Genomic DNA, 19,360 nt, shown 5'->3' on the forward strand with positions numbered 1-19,360 from the left:
GTATTGTGATAGTTCTCGAGTTCATTGGAGAGTCTGGAATAAATATTAGTCTTTAGGATGATGCTGGGCTTCGGTTTTATTTTGCTACCGTAGACTAACACAGCTATCCCACTGCAATTTCTCCCAGTATGCCTCCTGTTAGAACCCATTCTGGGCACTGTAATAACATAGTTGGAGAACAATCTACTTCCATTTTATTACCAGGACTTAGTCCATCATAAAAAATATAACTGATCTACGTGGAATGTCATTAATCCATTCTTAAAGTTTTCCACAATATGACAATTGTATCATTAGTGGGTTTTTCTGTACTATTTGGTACTACTTTTCAACCAATGGTGCCTTTGGTTTTCTCCACTTTAAAAGCTGCACAAAATTTAGCTGCTGTAGTAAAACTAAGAATAATATCCAAATGTGACACTGCCATAATCCCCTTCAAATAACATAATATTTCTTTTAGGGTTCGGGAGCAATAAATAACCTGTCATACTATGAATCTCTTTGTATAGAGAACTGAAACAGAGTTTGAAAGGATAATGGCATTGGGTCTATCTTGCAAGAGAAGATCAATTGTATACTTAATATCCTTAAAATTTTAGAATGTTCTGGTAATGGGTTTGTGACTAAATAAGGTGAAGGTGTCAAGCAAGAAGAAAAGGATTGGACAAGGAGGAAAGAGTGGCCGAGATTAATATATTTGAATTTGAAGTACATTTTGTTAAAATACATTTTCACTGGTACCCTTATCCCTAATCCCTTCTTGAAAATTTATTCTAGTTCACTAGATACGTATTGGAGTTGAGACCAGCAAAGCTGATCTGATTACCGCTAATTTAAAACTGCCCACAGATGCAGAAGTTTTGGTCAGTGATTGTAGATGCTATTTTAAAATATTTGGATTGGGATCTTGTTTTCTAATAGAATAGTTTGCTCTGAAATCCTTCTAGCCTTACTATGTGTTCACATGTCTTATTCATCAGAATTTTTCTTTGAAACGTGAGGATCATTGCAATCTTTGGATGTATTTAGTTTCTCGAGATCTGACTGTTTTAAAAAAATCTTTGACCTTAGTTAGATTGTTCTAATTTTCTATTGCTAACAGGTCAAGGAGAATGAATGACCTTCAACTTGTAGAAATCCTCCCCAACACATTTTGTTTATTAGCTTGATATGATTTCTAGTCTGTCCTTCCCCATCAAAACAGCCTAAGGTGGCTTACAGTCCGTTATACTTTAACAGCAGTAATTTTGAAGATGCTAAAAGGTGGACTTTTTTCCTTCAGGTAGTCTGCAAGACATCTCCTGCCTGGCTGTGCAGAGCTCAGGAGCTCAGAAGGCATCTTATTTTTCCCACTGACCATTAAGGTCTCTGGTCATCATCATAGTTTATTTACGGTCATTGACCAGCAAGATCCAAAAGAATTAAAATCATAAAATTTACAGATATTACAAATATACAGATTAAAACAGTTAACAAAATGCAGATAATAGGCCTCAGGAACTCAGAACATCAGCTCAAGATAATGAGTGGAAGGTCAGTCTAATAATAATTAATAATAAGGATTAGCTGGCAGAGCCAGTAGTTCTCTGTCGGGCCTTCCTGATTTTACTTGATATCCAGGCAAACTTGGCAACAGAATACGTTAGATTTTTATTGGTATCTGATAACAGTATTTTAACCTTTTCTTTCTTAGCCAAAGGAGAGTTTGTCTGGTCAAAGGACAGAAGCATCCAACGTATCTCATCATAGTATGAGCATTCAAATAATATATGTTCCAAGTTTTCAATACCTCCTATTTGACAACTGCAAATTCTACCCAGTTGGTACTTTGTTATAAATCCCGTTGGTATAGTTAGACGAAAGGGCGTTGTAACGGAGTAGGCTGTAGGCTCTTCGATAGTTAATGTTAAACAAAGAAGTAAGATAAGGCATTATTGAAAGTTTATTCAGCATTATTTTACTGAAAATTGGGTGTTTAAGTTTATTCAGATCGTGTTGCCTCTCGACATCTATGATTCTAAGTTTAACAAGATCCCTAGCTCTATCATAATTCATGCTGGTAGTTAGTTGTTGAGAGAGTCCATAATATGATAGTTTCCGTAAAACTGCTCTAAGCCACGGGAGAAGGTCTCTGGTCAGTTTCCTCCTCAGCTTGTACCTGACATTTTGTGTGCTGGTGAAAAGATTCTCTCTGCCTCCATTTGCTGAAGGTTGCCCCAGGACGTTTGGTCTGCAGGCTCCAATCCTGGGCACCTTTTCAGCCCCAAAAGTACATAGATGTATTCAGCTCATCCTGTCAATTCCAGCTATATATAGTTTTCCTATTTTAAAAATATTTTCGATGAGGTGTCTGCAAAGAAACATAGGACACGCTATGAGACTCTTAGCCACTCAAAGGACAGGTCTACCACCTATTGAAAGGCATTGGGTAGACCTGTCCTCCGCAGTCCCCAATGCTGTGCCTGCATCCCAGTGCCAGCGCCCCAAGGATAAATATAGATCTATTATTTATAGGAATAATGGATTATGAAATAATAGAACAAAGGAAAAATGTTATTTAAATTTATGATCAGAGCAGCCCATGCATTAATAGCACTGGGTTGGAAAGATAAAAGTATCTGGACAATACAGAAATGGATGGAATATATATGGAGTATATAGAAATCTTTGAAGTAATGACAAGAAAGCAAACATGGCAAGAAAAACAAAAGGCCACACTGTGGATCTGGACTGAATTCATAGACTGGCTAAATGAAGTTGGAATCACAGAAGGAAACTGGAAAAGAAGAACAGAAAGAATGAACCTGCTGCTGCACATTTGAAGAACAGAAGGAAGAAAATGGTGGGGAAAAGGGGGGTAAAAGGATATGGAGGATGTAATAAAATGTTGTAAAGCATAAACAAGAAATGATCCAAAATATCAGTTAAATTTTTTTTTAAAAGGAGGGAGGAAGAGGAAGAAGAGTTGGATTTATATCCTCCTTTTCTCTCCTGTAGGAGACACAAAGGGGCTTACAAACTCCTTTCCCTTCCCCCCTCACAAGTCTCCTTACATGAGAGAAAGGGGGGATATAAATCCAAACTCTTCTTCTTCTATATATCTGTTACAACGCCCTTGTTTTGTCTACCAGCAAACACCAGGACTTTGTAATGTGTAGCAAGGCTGTTAGTCCACTGTCCCCTTTGAAGTGTGCCCTCAGTGTGCCAGCCTCTGTGCCCTTTTCTATCTGAACTTTCTATCCGAACTTCTCTGTCATCAGTACTGACCTTTTACTTCCTGCACTTTTAAGTGGTTTTGGTTTGTTCTGTCGTTGACACCTTCGCTTTGAACAGTCAGAATGTTTGCCAACATTCAGTGTCATTACAGTCAAGCAGCTGGTGGTTAGGAGGTGTTACCATGTGATATCTAACCAGAAAGGCAAAGTGTTATCATGTTATCTGGAATGGATTGTGCGGGGTGGAAGTGTGTCATCCCATCAATCAGTGTTCTCCATCATGGTGTATTTTTAAGGGAAGATAAAATGGGAAAGGAAAGGATTTAGTGCGCAGGTCCTAGGCCTTTTCCTGCTGAAAAATATTCTCAATCAGAAACTGCAGTGTGGAATGAAAGTGGAATCACTTCTGTTTCTGGGTCTCTGAATGGCCGCAATAAGCAAAGTTTCTGAAGTAGTTGAGAGCAGAACTTTCCAGGCACTTAGTTCTTACAAAAGACATTGAATCAATTTAGACTACCTTCTTTAGAGTTAAGCCAGCTGCGGCATGGGACACACCAATTTTGTTCAAGATTGTGAATAAAAACATTTATTAGGGGGAAAGGTAATTAAATAACTAGAGGACGAATCATGTCTTTCAGGGCTGGCCACGACTTTGGCTTTCTGCCCTTATTTGGCTTGTATTATTTCGTTCTGATTTGTGCATAGTAACTGAAGCAAGCAACTATAGCCAAAGACTGACCAATCTACATTGCACATGCAGAGAACATAATAGCCTCAGTCCCAAGAGACTGTTTATTACATGCAAAGTCTTTTATACTAAAAACCAAAATATTTCTTTTTCTGTTCTTTTGAGGCAGGTTTGGAAATCAAACCAGAAACTTCAGACTCTACTATGACGGGAAACACTTTGTGGGAGAGAAACGTTTCGAGTCCATCCACGACCTGGTGACAGATGGATTGATCACCCTTTATATTGAAACCAAGGCAGCGGAATACATTGCCAAGATGACCATAAATCCAATTTATGAACACATAGGATATACAACTTTAAACCGAGAGCCCACAAACAAGAAACATGCAGTGACTGTCAGAGACACACTGGATGGGAAAGAGCCAACAGGAGACAACGAAATAGTTGAAAAAAGGGTAAGTTATTCAGGCAAACTTTCTTTTTTGTTAGCTTTACCCTGGTTCGGAATCTTAATGCCTCCATCTTGAATGACAAGGAATTGCTCTGAAAATCTGAGTATTTAAGCCATATTATTTTGAGAGTTTTAAAAAACTGAGAAACTGTATTGTGTGCAGTATATTTGGGAAAGTATTTTTCCCCCCCAGAAATTCTCACGTGATCAAGCTGTGATAGGTAAACATTAGAAATCAGGGGGTGCAATATTTATTGTATGAGTTGACTGAATAGAATATTTGATTTCAATGTGTGTGCACTGATTTGTAATTTTAACAAGGATTAGGAAAGCAAGATGGAAGACTTACCGTGTGTGTGTGTGTGTGTGTGTGTGTGTGTGTGTGTGTGAGAGAGAGAGAGAGAGAGAGAGAGAGAGAGAGAGAGAGAGAGAGAGAGGTCGATGGTTGCTTAGAGCGTATGAGCCACATTCATGGCAAGTGAGATGCTCACATAACAATCAGTAGGTACAACGTAGACTGCGCATGAAATGCTTTGTGTTTATGTACCATAGATCATCAAGCAGTTGTTTAGCCCTGTTGTATCCCTGGCTTTTGCTGTTCTGCTGGCAATGTGGTACTTTGCTGGCAGCAAACTTAACTACTTTTATATGGCGAGAAGTGAGTTTGTGGTATATTCTCCATTTGGAAAGTAGCCCACATTTATTATAAGTGTGTATACTGTTGAAAATAACTCTCTTCTTTTGATAACTGGGACTCTGTCTAATTTGCTAGTAAGCGTGTAAACTTGCTGCATTTCACCACAAACAAGTCTCTGAAGAAAGGCGTAGAATACCTAAAATGAATAAATAAGAAAAATCTGGTAGTTTTGCAAATGAGAGCATCAGAATTGCCCCTTTCTGTTCTGCACCATTTCCCCTTCTTTCCCAGACAGCGGGGTTTTGTCCGCATTTGCATTGTTCAGGTGGGGTCTTTATTCAAGTTTATTCTTTTATGTTTATATTCATTTCTATTTTATTTTAATCCTTACTATTATCATACTGAATGTATTACTGTATTGTTATAGCCAATGGCTCAAACAATAAATACTTGACTACTACTATTATCATATAAAATGTATGTATCCCACCATTCTGTCCAAGTAGGTCCTCAGGACACCGAACAACAATTAAGCAGACATTAAAAATCATTTTTTTTGAAAGTACACATACACAGATATACCTGTGTGTGAAGTGCCAGCAAGTTGCTACTGATTTATAGAGAACCCAGCAAAGGGTATTCAAGGCAAGTGAGAAGCAGAGGTGGTTTTGCCATTGCTTTCCTCTGCAGAGCCTTCCTTGGAGATCTCCCTTCCTCTGACCCTGACCCTGGGTACAGGGTACTGACCCTGATTAGCTTCCGAGATCTTATGCCATGCCACCTTCCCTCCATATGTGTCTGTACACACACACACACACACATATACATCTATCCTAAGACATAATTGCCTAAGGATGGAACGCATGGCGATGACTCACTTCCATCCAATCGCCACACGTTCTGTCGGGCCCGGCGGTCCAGTCCCCCACTGATCTTCCCCCTGCCAAAGAAGAAGTAGGGCCCAGCAGGGCAGTAGCAGCAAAGCACCCTCCTGCTTGACCTGGCACAAGCCTGCCAAGTTCCCCCGCCCGCCCACCCCTCACCACAAAGAAGAAGCCGGGCAGTGAAGGCAAGGTGCCCTCCTGCTTGGCCCGGCACCAGCCCACCAATCCCCTGCCCACCCCGACCTCCAAGAAGAAGCAGGGCCTGGGGGGGCAGTGGTGACTGACCAGGGCCTATGGCTCCAGACTTTTCCAGCTCCCACAACTATCCACACTCAAGCAGACCCAGGAGCAACTCACTGACGGGCCCTGGGTGAGCTCCGTGGAGGGAGGCAGCAGAGGAGGGGCTGCAAGCTGCAAAACAGGCAGGCGAGCGGATTAGTGACCTGGCAGCAACAAGGAACCACACAGGAAACAGGCCAGTGGCTGAGAAGAAGAGGGCCCTGAAGGACGGGTTGGCTGTCGGTATCCACACAGGGCAGCGCAAGAGCAGCCTGCATCCCAGGAACAAGGGGGTGGCGGGGGAAACTCTTGACTGGCCAGAGGGTGGGCCTAGCACTGGCTCGCCAAGGCCAGGTGTATCTGAAGACAGTTGTGCCATGAGAGGCTGGCTGGCAGCCCGACAACAAGGACGCTCCCTCTCCCTTGAAGCAAAAGGGGAGAAGAGGGCAAGGCAGGAATTTAAAGGCAGGGACCCAGGAATGGCCCAACCATGGGGGCAGGCCTGGGGGTGAGGTTGCATAAGGGAGGGATATTACAAAAAACCTAGAAGGCTACCTGGCGACTGCCCTGCAGTAAGGTCAGTCAGCCTCTTCCACTGGCTCACTTGGGCAACGCCCACAGGAGAGCCTATCTGAGGCCCAGTGATAGACCTGGGGGACTTGGGGTCACCGGGACAAGACAATCAGGAATGCAGAGCGTGACAACAGCAAAGCGCCCTCCTGCCTGGATGGCATCAACCCTCCAAGTCCCACCCTCTACCCTCCCCCCAAAACCAAGCAGGGCTCACCACTAACAACTGTCTAGAGCTTGCTGTATTGCTTACTACACTGAGCTTTACTGCTAGTATGTATACACATACACACACCAGCAATTTAAAACAAACAAAGAATAGGGTCAGTAAGGGAATGCCAGAGAAAACAGAAAAATAGTTGCTATTAGAAGACAGTAATCATTGGGGATAGATGAATCTCCTTGGGGAGGAAATTCCATAATTGTAGTGCCACAACTGAGTAGGCCCTTTCTTGGGTTGCTTGGGTCCAGCCTCAGATACCATTATTTGAAAGATATTACATATTTGAAATACTAGCTGTGGTTATCAGTTCTGTTTCATTGCAAGGCTGGCCCCTCTACATTATCCAGACAGATGTTCCATATATAAAACCACCACAGGTATTATTCCAAGGTTCCTAAAAGGAACCTAGCTACAGAATTTAAAATCACAGAAGAAGAGTTGTTTAGTAGGAATGCCACCTTCCCAGCAACAGAGTATTCCTTAAACTTAGCAGGAAGGAAGGTCAAAAGCCTGGTCCTAGCTTCCTCGTATTTGGGGCAGTTGAGCATTATATGTTCCATGGATTGCACCACTATAGTACAGTGGGGGCATTTCCGCTCTTGCGAGTCAATTTTAAGAAACCTTCCTTGGAGTACAGAACAAGGGAAGGAATTACAACGAGCCCTTGTTTATATCCATCTAAGCTTGGGCTCTTGAGAGTATACTCAGATAGACTGCCATCACATTGGTTTTGAATTTGATGTTGAAAAAGAAGGGGAACAGTTACCGGCGATTCTTGTAGAACTTTGTAGCTCCTGGTCAAGGAGTTAAGCCCAGTTGAAAAAAGAGTTCGGAAGGAGGTAGCATTTGCAAAGACTCCCAGGAGAATCCAGGGAAAGTATTTTTAATTTCAACTGCCCGCCACTCACTTAGATCCATGGAGCTGGGGAGGATATGATTGATAAGGCTACCAGTGTCCGGTAGAACTTAAGGGTGGCCAATAGCAGATGCTGTCCCGCTTCCAAACAGAGTGCAGCATAAGGAATGCAATGTGGACACTCCGAATATTTTGTATAAGAAGGCTGACTGGATCCTTTCAACTTTTTGGCTCCAAGCATTAATCCACATGGGGATTCCATGAAACAGTGAATCACTTTCATGTTAAAGACTCTAACTTTCGTGGGGATAAAACCTATTGCCTTTTGTAAAGAAAAGTTCTCCACACCCACCACAGTAGCCCTACAAGCTGTCATGGCTAGGTCTCTGTGTTTATACCAACAGGCTTTATGATGGAAAACGATTCCTAAATATTTGCAGAACTTGACTTGTTCAACCAATGCACCATCTAACATCCATCTACTGGGTTTATAAATGTTAGCAAATACAACCACCTTAGATTTAGCAGGGTTGATGGATAAAGAATTCCGTGTACAATAATCACTGCATTTGGATAACAACTCTACATTAATATCTTCTTTTCCTTTCGGTATATCAGCCAAACCTCTGTTTCACCCAAGGGTCACTCTGTTTTTGTCCTGGAAGTGGTTGCACTTCAGAGGGAGACTCCAGTATACAAACGGCTGGTTCATTTCCAAGTTTCATAGTTAGAAAGTATCACGCACACTCACATACTGGTTGAACTGAGGTTGAGGATTTCTATCTGACTGTGATGGTTGCCCTTTACAGGTGCTAACTTTGTGGGTTCTTTCGGGGTGGGCACCACCGTACCATTATGTCATCGCAGACTGTTCCGGATCAGGCATCAGGGACATTTGTATTTCCTGCATTCCCACCTCCCCATTTGCCCCACCAGCATAAGTGCCGCTTATGCTGGCAGGGTGGGCAAACATACTGGCTCCCAGAGCCTACACCTTGCAGAGCCATGCCAACCTCAAACTGTAGGCATTCCAGGGGGTGGAACCAGTGGTGGGATCCAAAAATTTTAGTAACAGGTTCCCATGGTGGTGGGATTCAAACTGTGGCGTAGCGCCAATGGGGCTGGGTGGGGCACGACGGGGGTATGGCCAGGCATTCCGGGGGCGGGGCATTCCTGGGCAGGGCTGTGGCAAGGACGCAGCCGCTGCTCCGGTCCTTGGGCGGGAAACGGATGCACGCAGGCGCAGGCTGCCACTCACGCCAGTGCACCTCCTGCTAGACTGCTTCAAGTTCTGCTCGCTACTGCTGAGAGGAGGGGCGTAACTAAAGTCACGTGGCAAAATCACCAATTAGTAACCCCCTCTCGGCACACACAAATAATTAGTAACCTACTCTCGGGAACCTGTGAGAACCTGCTGGATCCCACCTCTGGGAGGAACTGACTTTAGTTGGCTTCCACCGGGCTTTGGAGCCGGGAATGCCCCCAGTGCAGGCCTTGAAGTTAAGCTACCCAAAAGGGTGGCGTAAGTCTGCTTAGCCCCATGGAGGACTTTCAGGCGGCTGGAGAGTTTCTAATGTTTGCTGCCTCACCGCGCCACCTGGAAGGACTCCTGGGGCAGCGCATCAGTGGCGCTGGTCCCCTGCTGCTGGAGCTGTCAGAATTGGTCTGTTAGCATTGCTAGTAAATTGTGTATTTTTCTTTATTGGATTTGAATTTTCCGTAATTATGTTTTGCTTTGTATTTCCTGCATTCCATGGCTGCTTAGCCCTGCAATTAGCATTGTGGTGTCTCCACTTCAAATCTAGTTTTCATTTCAAATAGTCTTGTCTCATCTGATGGTGGTTGTAATAGGCAATGCGTGTGAAAAGTGACTTACACAGATGTTTAATTTTTTGGATCCTAGATTCTAATATAAAATGGAGAGAGGTAATCAGAATTCTAAACAAGGTGCTGGGCCTTCTAATTCCGCCGTTGCTCTCATTCAAAAAGAATGAATCCAACCAGGAATACTTTCTAAAGAATCCTCAACAAGGACAGCTCTTGTTTCCCAAGCACCAAAACCTCTTTCCAGAGTTCATTACTTGCGCTCTGCAATTGTTTGTACTTTTCTTGCCCTTATTAGATCAGTCTAACCACTCATCTGTCCAATCTTAGTTCCCACACTTAATTAAAAGGGCTATACGGAAAAATGTCATTGCAGTTGATTCCAATTAACCCCTCCAGTCCTTGTTCTTTTATTATAATAATTGCATTTGTGGGTCTCCACCAAATGCTCATCTTTTAACTCCCATGTACTGTTAAGATAAGGTTGTGGTTGTCAGTACAAAGCAAAAACTGTATGTGGCTACATAAATGTTAACATAAAACATTACGATAGAAGATAAAATCAAACTCCTGTGAGATGCACTAGAAGGTTGCCATCACATATACAAAACAGTTTGCTCATCTTGTAGACATGCTCTGTGGAAATGGCTTTGTTCCTCAGCAACGATTTCAGTTTAGTTGAATTTTGGTAATCAGTCAAATTATAAATCAAGTCAAGAAGAGATGCTGTGCTGCTGCTTGTGACTGCTTAGCAGACTGAGCACAAAACTAGACATTGTTTTTAGATGATGTGTTCATTTCCTAAATATATATTGATAATTATATATTGGGATCAGAGTCTGGCTTTAAAAAACCCGTTCTGGAAAAATGTCCGTATTGCAGAGTTTGAATCTTTTGATGTGAATGTGAGGTTAGTCTGCCAGCATTAGAATCCTTATTTATAACCAGCCAATCAAGGCAGCCTGGGGGTACAATGTCACAAGGTCTAAGTCTATCCAAGTGTAGCTTCTGGATACACGATCTGTTTAGCTAAGCATGAAGCACATTTTAATTCATATTGCCTCTCTAAGAAGGTGGAGGTTGTATCTCTGGTGGCAACACATGTAAAGGCCATCCAGCAAGCCTCATGTGGAGAATCGGGGAATCTAACCCAGTTCTCCAGATTAGAGTCCACATACTGGCTTACGACCCACACGAGGTAGATTTTTTTAAGTCTATCCTGTTAATATTCCTAATTTGATTTCAAAGAGCTAAAAGCTAAACAGTGGTTGACAGTATTTCAAAAGAAGAGGGAAAGGATTAAAGCCAAAATTGGGTTCTCCCTCATTTACCTGTCCAGATGCAAGGATCGGGAGTTCAGAGCATAAAGACCAAGGAATGCCCCATAGAGCTTTTCCTGAAGACCCTTGTTTGATTTATTTACATGATTTGTTATTGTTCTCAAAGTGCCTTACCAAAAAAGTAATCCAAGCAGAGAGCATAAAAGTAATCAAAGCGTTTACATAGATTTCAGTATATAAAATAATTCAGTATATTTTTTAAAAGGAGCAATAGTGGCGTAGTGGTTAAGAGCAGGTGCATTCTAATCTTTGATTCCCTGCTCTGCCGCTTGAGCTGTGGAGGCTTATCTGGGGAATTCAGATTAGCCTGAGCACTCCCAATACACACCAGCTGGGTGACCTTGGGCTAGTCACAGCTTCTCGGAGCTCTCTCAGCCCCACCTAGGAGCAGCAGTGGCGTAGGAGGTTAAGAGCTCGTGTATTTAATCTGGAGGAACCGGGTTTGATTCCCTGCTCTGTCGCCTGAGCTGCGGAGGCTTATCTGGGGAATTCAGATTGGCCTGTGCACTCCCACACACGCCAGCTGGGTGACCTTGGGCTAGTCACAGCTTCTCGGAGCTCTCTTAGCCCCACCTACCTCACAGGGTGTTTGTTATGAGGGGGGAAGGGCAAGGAGACTGTAAACCCCTTTGAGTCTCCTGCAGGAGAGAAAAGGGGGATATAAATCCAAACTCTTCTTCTTCTTCCTCTTCTAAAACCCTATAAAACACTGAAATTTACATAAATTGCCAAGTTCATTAATAAAAGGTCAATTTTTAAAAAAGAATCTTAATATTTGGGGAAATAAACATATTAACTGAGGACCTGAAAGAAGAAAGAGCATCATATATGATTGTCCCTTTGGGTGGGGGTGGGGCGCATTACATAAATGGGACTCAAAGCTTAAAAGTTTTCTCAGGCCACTGCAGAAATTAAGAGCATCTGCAGAAAGTAAGAGCATGGTGCTGGGACAATAACCTAAGAAAATAGCCAGGATTATATGGAAGACGCTGTCCTTCAGATAATCTAGTCCCAGGATTGTGTATTAATGATTAAAACATTTTTTTCTCTTCCTTTCCTACCTATGTAGGATTTCTAAGACAATCTGCAGCAAAGTTAAAACAATATATTGTCAAAGGCTTTCACAGCCAGACGGTGGCCACATAGCCCAGAAAACCTACAACAGCCAAAGTTACAACAATATGAAACAGTGAAATCAGTTGGAAGAACTCCACAAATAAGCAGAATAAAAATTAGTCACCAGCCAACATACAATAAGATAGTTGTCATCGAGAAATGAAGTCTCCCCCACTGCTTCAAACTCCTCTAAAGCCTTGTTAAATACGCTTCTTTTCTGCTGCCATGAAACATTAACAGGAACAGGCTGGGCGGACTTCCCTCCACAACAATGCTATCAGTACTCAGCCTCCGGCAGCCATCAAGGTTCCTTTGGGGAGGGACACATAAAGGCCCCTTCTGCACATGCAGAATAATGCACTTTCAATCCATTTTCAGTCCACTTTGCAGCTGGATTTTACTGTGCAGAATAGCAAAATCCACTTGCAAACAATTGTGAAACAAGGTGTCCTCCATGCAGATACACTCTTATAAGCCCGTGACGTCAATGGACTTGGAAGGGCATAACTCTTCTTAGGATGGCACTGATAGAGAAGTAGCGGTGAAGCTTTCCACTAGGTACATATGATCCTCAAGATAGTCTGCGCTCAAACCTGCTAGGGGCTAAATGTCAAACCCATCACTTGGAATTGTGTGGACAGATGAATTCGCAAACTTGCATACATAAAACCAAGTTTTGCCTTTGCATTGCTATGTGGTGTCGTTTGTGTTTGGTTCCAATATTTTGGAAAAAGACCTATCTCTGACATAACAGCCAAATGGAAACATTTGAGACCGCAAATCAGCAGCTAGTAGCCCGAGACCGCAAATCTACTTTATTGTAGACTTCCCTTTGGCAAATTAGAGACAAGAAAAGTGAGTGTGGAGAGAGCTGTAGCTAAGAGGGTTTCCTGATAGGGTTGCTAGCTTCTAGGTGGGACTTGGGGATCCCCTGGAATTACAGCTCATCTCCAGTCAACAAATATCAGTTCCCCTGGAGAAAATGGATGCTTTTTGGGGGGGGGGGTGGACTCTCTGGCATTGTACCCCACTGATGTCCCGGTCTTCCTCAGGCTCCACCCCCAAACCTCCAGGAGTTTCCCAACCTGGATCTGGCAACCCTGCCCCCCCATTCCCCCCCCCCCATAGCTGGGAGGGACCTGGCCACCCTACTTACTGACACTCTATTATGGGGAGTTGCATGGTGGTCTAATCCCACTCTCCACCACCTGCACAATGTAAAAAATGTTGCTCATTGAGATCCTTTTTTCATATGATGTTTATGAGTTTTTTAAATTAAATATTCAAGACTACTCTAAGGCAGTTTGAGTCTTTCTTGCGGAAGAAGGTTGAGTATAAACGAAATGAAATACTGTTCTGGGCACAGGTTCAAGGTAGTTTTCACATCTTGATATTCAAGAGCTGCAATTTTCCAGTCTTCCTGTATGTATAGATTTCTGATCTAGAAAATGTAGCCTACATCCAGGTTATTCTGTATTTCACTGAATCAAATTTAATTTTACCTAAGAGCTTCTTCATATGGGCACATGTTATGCCTCTTGCAATATATGGCCTGCGGGACACAACGGCCAAATATCAATGGATGGAGTATAAAATAATAATCAAAGTTGACAAAGCATAAATATTTACATTTCCAGCATTGCCATGACTCAGATATGAATGATAGTCGGGATGTGTGTAATTCAAATGCATGAAAATTGGAAGAGGCAACAAATAGATTTGTGCCCTTCTCAGAATGGAAGGTTTTCAAATTCTAAATGACAGTTTTTAATTAATTTTCAGGCTTCAAAAGCTTGTGATTAATAGCTGCCTCTGAGAAACAGCCATCTGAACTGACAGCCGGCCTCGTTTAATAGAAGACAAAAATGTGGGATGTATTATTGCTCAGCAAATTTAGTTAGATAGAAATTTAGAGCATAATATACCTTACCATTTGGATGATTTTTTTCTCTTTTTAGATGAGCATGGCAGATCATATTTTTGTGGGGTGGAGACTTGAAGTTTAGCAGATTAATTGTAATGCGAGCTTTTGTGAACAGGCTAGGTACACAAAGTGAATTCTCAGTGAGTAAACACCCATATTTATACGATTAGCTGAATTATCTTAAGAGGGGAGGAATGCTCAGACCTGTGTAGCTTTCACTTAGTGCATACCGTGTTTCCCCGAAAATAAGACAGGGTCTTATATTAATTTTTGCTGCAAAAGATGCATTAGGGCTTATTTTCAGGGGATGTCTTATTTTTTGCGCCCCAGGGGCACAGCGCCCAGGGGGTGGGGGTGTTCCAGGGGCATGGCAAGGGCGTTCCGGGGGTGGGCAGGGGTGTTCCGGGCGTGTGGTGGGGTAGGGCAGGGCAGGGCAGGAGCTGTGCCGGGAAATCTGTAACTAGGGCTTATTTTTGGAATAGGGCTTATATTTCAAGCAACCTCCAAAAATACCGAAAAATCATGCTAGGGATTATTTCCGGGGTAGGTCTTATTTTCGGGGGAAAACAGTATTTACACAAGAGATTTTATGAGTCGTGAAAACGTGTTTTACTCATGGGGGGCATCTGTCGGCCACTGAGTTCTGATTCCAAACCATCAGTAGAAATGGAGACTCTTCGGCAACGTTTCTATAGTTCTCCTTCAAAGTACTGGCTTTGGCTATAGCTTCTACAACTTCCTTCAGACAGTCAGTGACTGATTGGATATGAAACCTCTGGAACTCCAGCAGACAGGAGGAGGAGAATATATCATAATGGAAACGTAAGAAAATCCTTTACTCCATGCAGTGCATTCTATCCTTCCAGTGATCAACATGCATGGCTGGTACTTTTTTCAGATATTGCATCACCAACCAGGAACATGGTTAAGACGTACCATTTAGATTAAGCCAAAGACAGTTCTGAACAGATTTTTAATCTGAAAAAGTGTGTGTGGGGTGGGGGGGGTGGGGATTGAACCATGAAAGATGAATGTGACATAATGAAAGATGACATAATTTATTAGATGTTGGCATCAGCATTTGGACTACACCATCTGACCATCCACAGCCTTTAAATCCCTGCACCCTCTGCAAAACTGATGCTGTGCTGTTCCTAACAGAGGATTCTCTAAGCTGGCTTGTATTGTTTAGCCCTGGCCAGTATATACTTGCAATCAGTAGTTTTGTGGTGTTCTAGAACACGGTGATACAGCCCGGAAACCATACAACCCCCCCAGTGATTCCGGCCATGAAAGCCTTCAACAATACAATCACTAGTTTGGCCATATACAGTTTGGCCATGTTCAGAGGACCCTGGTATTGAAATCAGGCCGTAACCATTTGCCTTTATTTTATACAGTTTTCTCATTGACCACCTATCTTACAGAGGTAGCTGTGTTAGTCTGTGTCACAGTAAAAACAAAATAGAAGCCTTGTGGCATTCGAAAGACTAAAGTTTTTATCCTAGCATAAGTCTCCATGGACTGGAGCCAACAAGGTAGATCCTGTGACTTGAATCCACCAGTGATTTTCATGGATGCAATTTCTGTGCATGGTGTGGGACTTCCCATTGTTCCCCTCTCCCACTGCTGCCGAGAATGCCTATTCTTAGAGAGAAGATTTAAAATGGGAGGGCTACTGCAGGAGAGGAACATTAACAAAAATCAAAAAACCCCCCCCCGCCCCGGTAAAATCCTCTGTGAGATCTAATTAATCTCTCATTCATCTGAGGAAATTGGGTCTTGGTTATGGCAATTTACATTAGAATAAAAATGACTTGATGGAAAAGATTTCTGTTTTTGTATTGCCGAAGGCTTTCACGGCCGGAATCACTTGGGTGCTGTGTGGTTTCCGGGCTGTATGGTCGTGTTCTAGCAGCATTCTCTACACGGCCATACAGCCCGGAAACCCCACAGCACCCAAATTTCTGTTTTTGTTAGGGGTCATCTGTTTGATTTAAAAAAAACCCACTCCTTTATCTTAAAAAAGATTGACCAGTTGAGGAATGGAATGGCCAGATAGGCAGAAAAATAAATGCTTATAACATTTAACAAGCACATAAAGGTGCTGAATCAAACTGCTGATCTATCAAGGACAGCTTGGTCTACTCTGACTAGCTGCAGCTGTCTGGGATCATTGGTAACGCTTGGACATGGCCCACCCACCCTAGTAGGTCCGAGGGGTGGCATGCAAGGGAAGGGGAGTGAGGGGAGTGAGTGAGGGGTGGCATGCAAGGGAGGGGCGGGAGGGAGGGGTGGCATGCAAGGGAGGTGAGGAAAGGGGCGGGGGGATGGCATGCAAAGGGGAATGGCATGCAAAGGAGGGGAGGGAGGATCATTAGTAACGCTTGGTCTACTCTGACTAGCTGCAGCTGTCTGGGATCATTTGTAATGCTTTTTCACATCACCAGTCACCTGAGCGCTTTTAACCTGAGAGCGATGGGGATTGAACCTGGGAACATATGACTGCGAAGCAGATATTGAATAGCACAAAACAAAACTCACTCTCATGTCAATCTGAATCCATATTTTAGCAGATGATAACATGAAACACAGATACTCCAGTCACATACACATTATACATGAGGCTGCCTTGTACCGAGTCAGAACTTTTGGTCCATCAAGGTCAGTCTTGTGCAGGGGCGAATCTAGGAAAACTGGAGCCCGGGGACAAAATCTGAGTTTGGTGCTCCCCCACCCCCACCCCAGGTATGGATGACCACCCTCCCCCACAACGACCAAACAATGATTTTTGGCACCAGCTCACAAAACACCTCCCACCACCAGCAAAACATACATGGCTTTCTCCCCACCAACTCTCTTTCCTAATTGTGTCCTCACACCAACCCTATGAGGTAGGTTGTTAGCCTCAGAAAGAGCTCCAAGCCAGTGCAAGTGGGAATTAACTTTTAAGCATGTAAATCTCTCACAAGTCACCCCCCATCTGAAGGTTTACCAAGCAAACATCAGCATCATATCTCACAAATCACCTCCTACCCCCAGCAAAACAGGCATGGCTCTCTCCCCACCACTTTCCTAATTGTGTCCTCACACCAACCCTGTGAGGTAGGCTGCTAGCCTGAGAAACAGCTCCAAGCCAGTGCAAGGGGAATTAACTTTTAAGCATGTAAATCTCTCACAAGTCACCCCCCATCTGAAGGTTTACCAAGCAAACGTCAGCATCATCTTCAGTTCTGCTGCTGCTGCTGCTGGGCTCCCTGCTCAGCTTGCCTTTTCCTGTGCCTGCCGGCGCCTGGCTGCTGGGGAGAAGGCTTCTGAGAAATGCCACACTTAATTTAAGGCGAATAAGGCATGCTGGGTTAGAGGGAGGGGAGGCGGAGCTCCCCAGTCCTGCTCCTGGGAGCCCAGTGGGACTTTTCCCCCGCCCCCTGGACACTCCAGGCCACCGTACAGAGTGGGCGGGGCTAGGCTGCTTCAGTGCCTGCTTTCTAGGGCTTGCTCAATCCCTCCCTGTGTAGGAGGATGTTTTGGCGCCCCCCACGTGACCTCAATCGATGCGCCCGGGGACAAGGGGTACCCCATGTCCCTAGGCAGGAACGCCAGTGGTCTTGTGTGCTCTGACGGCATCTCTCCAGAATGAGTTTTTTCTCTCATCAACTTTTATTTCATCTTTTTGTAGTTGGAGATGCCAGTGACTGAACTTGTGACTTTTGACATGCAACCACTGAGCCATGACCCCATTTCTGTGGAATCTTGATAACCTGGAAAAAATAGAAAAAACTTTTTCCCATTTGTGGAAATAGGCATCTATGCAAAATTACTTGTGACTGTTGCCAGGATCCAATGCACTGCTTACTGCAAGATGTTCTTACACAGGAACTTTTCACCTCTTCCCTCCCTGCAGTATCCCCCTGTACTGCTTGGAAACCCATAACTTTTGAGTTGTGAACAGCTTCTGAGATGTTTGGCAAATAGGCGAGGGTCATGGTTTATATATCTTCTGGTGACAGTCTTGTGCATTTTCTGGTTTGTTAGTCTCTTGTCCACTGAAGAAGTGACCTTGTGTGAATCCTTGAGTTCGCCATTCAGTTTGTGTGTCATCATCTCAATTTCTGTAAAACTAGGTCACTTCCCTGACCTGGATAGTCCAAGCTAGCCAGATCTCCTCAGATCTCAGAAGCTAAATAAGGTCAACTCTGGCAAGTACTTGGATGGGAAACCTTCAAGGAATACCAGGGTGATGACACGGAGATAGACACTGGCAACCCAGTTCTGGATGTCTCTTGCCTTGAAATCTCAACCGGCGTTGCCATAAATCAGATGTGACTTGACAGTGAAGAAAAGGTCACTAAGGGCCAACAGCAACATTTTTGCAATTCAGTTTTATGCAATATTGACAAGACGTCTCTGAAGAGCATTGATTTGGGAAAACTTCAGAAGACTTTATAATGCAGTCCTAAGCAGAGTTAAGTGCATTGATTTCCACAGACTTAGAAAGGTGTAACTCTGCTTAGGGTTGCACCATCAGCATTCTGAGCAGTTTGGCGAAATCCAATAAAACTTGATAGATTTGTACCATTTTAATGGAAAAACAGAGCAATCCCTTGCCTGTTGACTTTCAGATTTTTGCTCACTTTGTGTAATCGTGAACTGTGTTTTCCCTGGGGTGAAAGTGAAATTATTTTGGCAAAGATGCGAGTTAGTGATAAATGAATGGTCACCGTGAAATGCTTTGGCCAGTTTGCAGTTCTCATTTGCTGTTTCTAAGCAGCTAGTTTTGATAACTTCCATCTAATTAAACCTTTAACAAAGATGTTTGTAATAGCAAAATACACCAGACTCCCCCTGAGCTGAATCGGCCTCATGAATTGAATAGCTACAAAATTAAATGTGTCAGATAGAATTTTAAGCTTGCACATCTGTGAAGAGTTTGCTCAGAATGCAGCTCTTCTGAGCCTAGAAGAGCACTCCCTGCCAGCATGGCCACTGGCCATGCTGACAGGGGCTGATGGGAATTGTAGTTCCTGAACACTTCGAGCGCCGCACGTTCCCTACCCCTGGTTCTGCTCAGAATCGTTTCATACTTTATCAGTCTTCTGCCAGCATGGGTCACCAGCCATGCTGGCAGGGGCTGATGGGAATTGTAGTTCCTGAACATCTGGAGAGCCGCAGGTTCCCTACCCCTGGTCTAGTTCAGCCCATTCACATGCCTTTGGAAACAATGGGGGAAAAATGACAAGTGGAAGAACATCTTCGCATGAGAAACACCGTACTGACAACTATATGTTTCCAAAATTGTGTGTCACGTTATCTGACAACTAAAATATTATATTACTGTGATTGTATTTGC

General features: G+C 43.5%; 1 protein-coding gene across 1 annotated transcript in view; it reads left to right on the plus strand.

The window, feature by feature from the left end:
• CHN1 (chimerin 1) overlaps positions 1 to 19,360 on the plus strand; it is a 158,560-nt gene that overhangs the window by 81,058 nt on the left and 58,142 nt on the right. The window contains exon 6 of the mRNA XM_048486628.1: positions 4,073 to 4,361. Coding sequence (XP_048342585.1) covers positions 4,073 to 4,361 — 289 coding nt within the window. The remainder of the gene's footprint in view (positions 1 to 4,072; positions 4,362 to 19,360) is intronic.

Source organism: Sphaerodactylus townsendi, linkage group LG02, assembly GCF_021028975.2.
Source record: "Sphaerodactylus townsendi isolate TG3544 linkage group LG02, MPM_Stown_v2.3, whole genome shotgun sequence".
Lineage (NCBI taxonomy): Eukaryota > Metazoa > Chordata > Lepidosauria > Squamata > Sphaerodactylidae > Sphaerodactylus > Sphaerodactylus townsendi.